Here is a 7,895-nt window from a genome sequence, read left to right on the forward strand (position 1 = left end):
TAGTATATGTATATGTATAATATATATAAATATATCTACATATATATGTATATATATATATATATATATATGTGTGTGTGTGTGTGTGTATGTGTTCATTAATATATATATATAAATATTTGTATATATATACATGTTCTTATATTTATATAGATGTATGTATATGTATATATATATATTGCGGGCTGTGTTAGTGCCCTGTCCTGCGTTGTGGCAGTAGTTGTGCGTATCAAAACGTTTGCTGTATACATATGTGTGTTAGTGTCCGAGGATGTAGACGCACATGGCGAATGTCCTACAATTTTGCAACCTGATTTTATGATTATAAGCCATGTAGGAGAATAAGTTTACCTCCTCGTCAACTACGTATGACTGTTTAACAAATGATTTTATCTACTCATTAGTTTCGAATGACTGTCTGACGAGTCTCAGAGTGTCGATTTCTCGTTTTAAGGTGCCATTCGCTCTCGGCTACAAGTGAAATCGTGAGTGTGCTGGAAAGTTGCGAATGGGACCACGCTTTTGTGACCTTAGACTAACTGTGCATATGCGGATACCCACTTGATGTACACCAGCGTCTAGTGTAACTGAGCCTAGTCTGGATGATCTCAAGAAGCAGATACAGAAAGACGCGTGGATGTACGATCCGATTGACACGCTGCTTGGCCTTAAATAGTGGAATGCAATACATACACCACAAGACCGTACTGCCGGACTCAAATCCCCCTTACAGTGTGTGTAGGATAAGCTAATATTCGTCGGCCGTCACTGAGATAATAGGTGAACGAAACATTGTCGAGGCGTTGAATTGCGCTATATATCAAGTGTATGTTCTGGTGACACGATTTATACCTACAAACACTGTACACTTGTACCTACATACACTCTATACTTGTACCTACATACACTCTACACTTGTACCTACATACACTCAATACTTGTACCTACATACACTCTACACTTGTACCAGAGTGATGTTATGAACGGATACTGGCGGGTAAGGGTGACATGGAAGCTTACAAGGTTATGTAACCAAACTACCCCGCGAGTCGCTCTGGCATATCGTCACCCTAATAACAGAGCAGCAATATTTGCCACTCAATGCCAGCCTATACCTATATAGAGTGCTTGTACTACACACTATACTATACCTATACAGAGTGCTTGTACTACACACTATACTAAACTCATACATAGTGCTTGTAATACACACTATAATATACCTATACAGAGTGCTTGTACTACACACTATACACGGCTAACGCGAGGAGTGGAAGCGTACCAAGACGCAATCCACCACCACCACCACAACCACATCCGCAGCTCAGAATAGATGTAGTAACCTTTCAGGTGCTCGCAATAGATATAGTAGCCTTTCAGGCGCTCAGAATAGATATAGTAGCCTTTCAGGCGTTCGGAATAGATATAGTAGCAGCCTTTCATGTCAAACCATCCATGTCGAGTTGGATGGCCGGGGCAAGGGGCCATATGTATTGCAATACTTATCACACCATCGAGACTTGTACTGGAAGTGGGGTTGGGAGGTGATTGGGCATGGTGAGTCAAGAGTCTGAGGACCATACCAGGAGCGTTAATACGTTTGCAAGGGGGCGGTATAGGTCCCGGCGAAGCGTTTAACGGTACAGTCCGTTCCGCTTCACTGAGAAGTTATAGAGACAACTCGAGTCGCGTTTAGCAGCCGGGGCGACGGGCGATATTTACGCCACTACGGGTAGTTCATACTAGCGAGATTGGCTCTGAAAGAATTGAGTGGCCAGTATTCGGCTCAAATGAGTGGGAGAGACCCAGTGAGAGACCCACGCATCCCAGTCTGCCTGGTTGTATTCTGTCTGTCCTCAGATACTCTACTTCCTGTTCAACACTCAATAAACCGCTACATGCACTCTATTTTCTCTCTCAAATCCTCGCATAAGTACGTACGATCTTCACATGGCCAGCGTGCTACCTGTTTGTGCTTGTGCGGTGATATGGCTAGGAAGTGCTGTGTGTGCTGTGATAGAGATGCATCTTGCCCAGCTCCTGCCACTCAGGCTATTTGCCACTGTAGTTTCTCTCACAACCCATCATGTAACGCCCATTGCTATGTACATAAGTACGTATAAGTACGTACTATCTTCACAACCTGTATGCCACCTGTTTGTGCTTGTGCGGTTATAGGGCTAGGAAGTGCTGTGAGTGCTGTGATAGAGATGCACCTTTCCACATACAAAGCTGGCAACACAATTTACGTCCTACGCGGATCAAGAGACCGCACCTCCATAACTACGAGATCCTGTAACCAACCCAACCGAATCCTCTAATTTTTGGAATAGGATCGATATCCTGGGAATACAAGGCTCGAATTTATTTGGAATAGGATTAATATTACCTGGAAATGTAAAGCTGGCAGGCCATTTGGAGAGTGAAAATGGATCTCACGCCCCCGAAAAATTCGAGCATAGTTCTGGCGATACAAGACTTGTTATGTCAATACAACAAAATAAACATCTTATTCAACCTCGTATTATGAATCTACTAATTTTATTGATGCACTATAAATGGCGTATGTGATAACAATCTAATGACGGTATGTAGCATAATCGATCGAGCATTAGTATCCATTTTTGTATGGCTTTCTCTGTATGTATTTACAGCATAAGGCCTGAGACCACTCTTGATGTAAACCATGACCTTGGTCAAGCGCAGTGTTCTGACTTCTGACCCTACCTGTGCAAGTCTGATTGTAAGAGTATAAATGTATTACAAATGTATTACATAATGGACTCATACATATATAGTTGATATACATACCCGGCTTTTCCAACTGTCCTGGCCCTGCTCCTACACCAATGGAAACTGATGGATATCTAAATCAGTACTTATATTACTCACAGTATCCTTACAAGTATCTAAATGTCTTATAAACCAATTATAACACATATAAATACAATAAATAACATCGAAATCAGTACTTATATTACTCATAGTATCCTTACAAGTATCTAAATGTCTTATAAACCAATTATAACACTTATAAATACAATAAATAACATCGAAATCAGTACTTATATTACTCATAGTATCCTTACAAGTACCTTTATGTCTTATAAACTAATTATATCACTTATAAATACAAACAATAACAGATTATCAGTGGCTAAAAAGACATTGCAATCCTCTTTCGGTCGCTCGCCGCCAAGTGCCGCCAAAGTTATTTCTGAAATTTAATTGATGTATCACAATAAAATGCCACAGATATTACATATTCGCACATGATTTTGATCCGATTTGAACAGTGAACACTGAACACTGAACTCTGAACACTTCTTGTCACCGGGACTGGGGACTGGGCCAGGGCCACAGGGGTAAATATATTATGTTTTTTGATAATAAAAATAAATATAAAGAATAACACTGTAGTAAGGAGTAGCATTTAGATGGTGATTGCTATCTTTGACCGGGCTTTAAAAACACGCAGCAGGAAATTTAGGCAGATATATCTGTTAGAAAACCTATTTTATGTAGAGGTGAACACTGAATACTGGGCGTAGTAGTACGGGTAGACGGTGTCTTCTATGTCTAATTAATACGGCGGTGAGTATCATAGGCAACAATAATTGCTAGATTAACTATTGCGTCACAGAATATTGTGCTACCATATAAACCCCCTTTTAATATTGTAACCGAACGTCATTGAATCTACGCATAATGAGTGTAGTAGTCTTTGTGTTAGCCGCAATTTTACTGGGCCTGGTATATATATTCTACCAGTACAACCACGATCATACCGTACAAGATTGTGATCGACATAGTGTGCTTATTGCAGCAATCAACGATGCCGATGCCAAGCTACGATTGTCAACCGTTGACTTGGCAGAAGCATTGCGCATTCGCACAGTCACATCTGTAGAGATGGTGAATCTGTATATAAAACAGGTAGAGACTTGCAATCCGTATATCAATGCTGTGTGCAGTAAACGTTACGAAGGCGCCAGGGCCGAGGCCCGGCTTGCTGACGAGCGTCTAGACACCGCAGTCAAAGATCCATCCTTACGCGACACTTTACCTGCGTTTCTAGGTGTGCCTTATATAGTAAAGGAATTACACGAGTACCCAGGTATGTCATACACGTGTGGCATACCAGGCCGTGAAGGTATGGTCGGCCAGAAGATGCATCCCGTGCTGAAACGCATGGAGACCGCAGGCGGCATTGCATTGGTATCGGGTAATGTCAGTGAAGGCGCCATGTGGGCCGAGAGCTTTAATCCTATATACGGGTACACGCACAACCCGTATGATCTGACTAGAACGGTTGGGGGTAGTAGTGGGGGTAATTCGGCGTTAGTTACGGCGCTGTGTGGCAGCTTTTCGATCACTGCTGACGTGGGAGGGAGCACGCGTATTCCTGCCATGTACAACGGAGTCTTTGGACACAAACCTAGGTATATGGGTGTCAATGTAGTCTGTAAATGGGGTCTGTAAATGGGTGTTAATGTAGTCTGTGAGTGGGAATGTTGATGTAGTCTGTAAGTGGGAGTGTTAATGTAGTCTGTAAATGGGAGTTTTTATGTTGTCTGTGGATTATGAGTCTTTATGTATTTACAATCGAGTCCCAAGTTATATACTATTTTAAAATATAATGACGCTCATGTTGGACACAAACCTGGGTAAGTGGGAGTTCAAATATAGTCTGTGGATTAAGAGTCTTTATGTATTTGCAATCGTATATGTATTTATATATATATGTCAAATATATATATATGTTAAATATATATATATATATATATATATATATATATATATATATATATATATATATATATATATATATATATATATATATATATATATATATATTATTATATATATTATTATGTCGTATATATATATATATGCATAGTAATTATCAGGCTGCTTAGGAGTGCATATATCTGTTTTTTTCTGTGTAATTCAGCGTCTCGAATGGCACATTTAGTCTTGCAATATACAGTTGGCCTAAAAATTAACCACTTACTGCATGCTTATATTTCAATAGCGTTGTTTGCTGTAAACGGATAGCATAAGTATACAGTCACGTACGAGAGCTTTGTAATTTCATTGAGCATGCCTACCTGATCGTATACAGCGCCTTATCCTTAATCATACTTCAATGTTCTTTTAAGTACAGTTGTTTATGTGAATAGTAAAGTACAGTTGTTAATGTGGATACTAAAGTACAGTTCCTTATGTGGATATTAGCGTACAGTTGTTTATGTGGATATTTACTTTATAGTTGCACATTATTGTATGAACCTGACTAGACCATTGCATCGGCTGATTTCGGCACGCGTCTGTTTAGCTCATGCCAATCGTATGATATAGTTTCTAACATCAGGACATTCTATATATAAAGTATCACTAGTCAGATCATATGTACCGAAACTCCTCTGGTGCGATTGGTTACTACACCTGCCATACAAATACTTCCCATCCTTCAGCTTCATCTCTCGCACCCCACTATATATGGTGTACCATTCCATGGTATAAATGTTTATTTGTCGTTGTTTGGTCGCTGGTGTAAATGTTTATTTGCCATTGTTTGGTCGAATCCAAAGTAGACTATATATGTAGGTTTCTTGCTTTGCTTCGAAGTACAGGCCATGTCCTTCTATCACATGCATGTACTCATGCTTGTCACTTGTGCTTTATATCCTCCCATGACGTGCGTGTACTCATATGTGTTACTTGTGCTCGTACAGTGGTGGCGCCATTCCAAATGCGCGTAGCTGGCCGCCATGCCACGGCAAAGTAGAGCGCTACTGTCAACTGGGCCCCACCACAAGATATGCCAAAGATCTCATGCCCTTACTCAGGATTATGAGTCATCCTCTGGACATCAGTACCGAACTACCCGACGCAGACGCCGAGGAGAGGGCGTACCAGGAGGAACAGGTGGTGTGGCACCGCAAATTTGATTGGCCGGATGTTAGAACGGTCGACACCAAGAAGTTAAGGTACTTTGTGTGCTACGAACAGCCGGGCGTGGTCGTGGGGATGCGCACTCAACGCAGTCAGTGTGTGATCAACGCACAAAACAAAATCGTGCGAACGCTAGAGAGGGAGTGTGGGGTGACGGTGCAGCCGATTACGTTTAACGGGTTCAAAAAGTGCTTCGATATCTGGGCGGCCATGCTGGGTACGGCTAATGCCAAGACACCGTTCAAGGGTATCATATCACAGGGCAAGGACACTATCAGCCCGTTCTGGGAGCTGTTGAAGTGGGTAGTCACCTGGGGACGCGCCTCTGACCACACACTGCCGGCGATTGGACTGGCGTGTGCAGAGGTGTTTAATGACTTGGACCCTAAGCGGAAAGAGGTGAGTAAGTATGGTGGTTTGTTGTTAAATAGAAAGAGGTGAGTAAGTATGGTGGTGTGTGGTTAAATAGAAAGAGGTGAGTAAGTATGGTGGTGTGTGGTTGAAAAGAAAGAGGTGAGTAAGTATATGGAGGTGTGTTGTTGAATAGAAAGAGGTGAGTAAGTATAGTGCTGTGTAATTGTAAATAAAGAGTTGAGTAAGCTTGGTGCTGTGTGGTTGATGGTGTGTTTGTATTGCATTGTCATTCTATTGGCCTCCAAGCACCAACCGACCAATCTACCGTCAGCGTGGTACCTTACGCTAACGCGGTGTGTGGTGTGTGTGGTGGTGTTTAATTATGTGGCAGTGTGTGTCTTGCCAAGCGTTTCTGAACCGAAACATGTGGTATGCCTATAGTGTGTGTGTCGCAACAGGGTTGCTGTGATCTGACTCAGCTGCAGCGTACATGTGGCCCATACAGACAATGTGGTTTGATGGCCTGCATTATGGTTTGTATTCTTGGTTTTTGTGTGTGATTAGAGGTTGTAGATAGTGGTTTGGTGTTGACATCACACACGTTTCTGCTTCATAGCATTTTCTGTCTGGCCTTATGAGAGCTGGATCGCATCCACAGGTACATCCTCACGTACAGCTATATAATCTCTTGGGCCTTTTGTGCGTGCGGATAAACCATAAACCCTAATTGGCTGGCGACCGTGTCATCTGCCCACAGCAATGAGTCCCTACCGGCCCCTTCCACTCTATTCCTGATGCGTGTTGGGTATTCACTTCATCACGCAGTGGTTTGCTACACCACCATAGCTTACTAACCCACGCAATGTTCTCGATTCGTCATCCGTAGTATGTTATACTGGTTTGTAATGGTATATCTAGATGTTCATAGGCTGGTATATTCGCTACCGTGAGATGTCTACGCTGGGCCTGCCAGCTGCGTGGCAAGCGCAGGACTTTGTAGCGGCCGTGCAATTGCCATCTCTTCCACCAAATAACATTACTCTAAACCATTGCATCTTTTGCAATACAATATACCATTGTTATAAACCATTACATACTTTGCAATATAATATATTATTACATACTTTGCAATAAAATATACCATAATTATAAACCATTACATACTTCGCAATACAATATAGAACTATTCTACCCCACTAAATACTGCCCAATACAAAATACAACTATTCTATCCCACTACATACCTCACAGTACAATATATACCATTGTTCTAAACGACTACATACTCCACAATACAACTCGCCATTATTCTAACCCTCTTATTGCTTCGCACTGATTCCCTCCTCTCTCAGGAAATGATCAAATTGGGTGAAGAACTGCGGGATGAAATCAACGCTGTTTTGGGTGACGATGGCGTAATGGTGTTCCAAAGCTTACCTACACCAGCCGCACGGCATGGGGCTCTGCCGAATCTGCTGTACTTTGCCGACTATGCGACTTGGTATGTATATGATGGAAAACCTAATTAAGGAATATACATGTGTGTGTATATATATATATATATATATATATATATATGTATA

The 7,895-nt window shown here is 41.6% G+C and overlaps 2 protein-coding genes across 2 annotated transcripts in view; both read left to right on the top strand.

Annotated features, from left to right (window-relative positions):
- Positions 1 to 676, top strand: part of SARC_11196 (hypothetical protein) — a gene marked incomplete at its 3' end in the record, with an annotated part of 3,149 nt that extends 2,473 nt beyond the window's left edge. Inside the window, exon 3 of the mRNA XM_014294723.1 lies at positions 576 to 676. Within this exon, the coding sequence (XP_014150198.1) occupies positions 576 to 676 (101 nt within the window). The remainder of the gene's footprint in view (positions 1 to 575) is intronic.
- A 2,768-nt stretch (positions 677 to 3,444) lies between these two features.
- Positions 3,445 to 7,813, top strand: SARC_11197 (hypothetical protein; the record flags this gene model as incomplete). Its single annotated transcript, XM_014294724.1, has 3 exons — positions 3,445 to 4,442; positions 5,739 to 6,357; positions 7,665 to 7,813. Coding segments are annotated over exons 1-3 (1,502 nt in total), but the record flags the coding sequence as incomplete, so codon positions are not given.
- Between the last annotated feature and the right edge of the window lie 82 nt (positions 7,814 to 7,895).

The sequence above is a fragment of the Sphaeroforma arctica genome, assembly GCF_001186125.1.
Source record: "Sphaeroforma arctica JP610 unplaced genomic scaffold supercont1.1567, whole genome shotgun sequence".
In the NCBI taxonomy this organism is placed as follows: domain Eukaryota; class Ichthyosporea; order Ichthyophonida; genus Sphaeroforma; species Sphaeroforma arctica.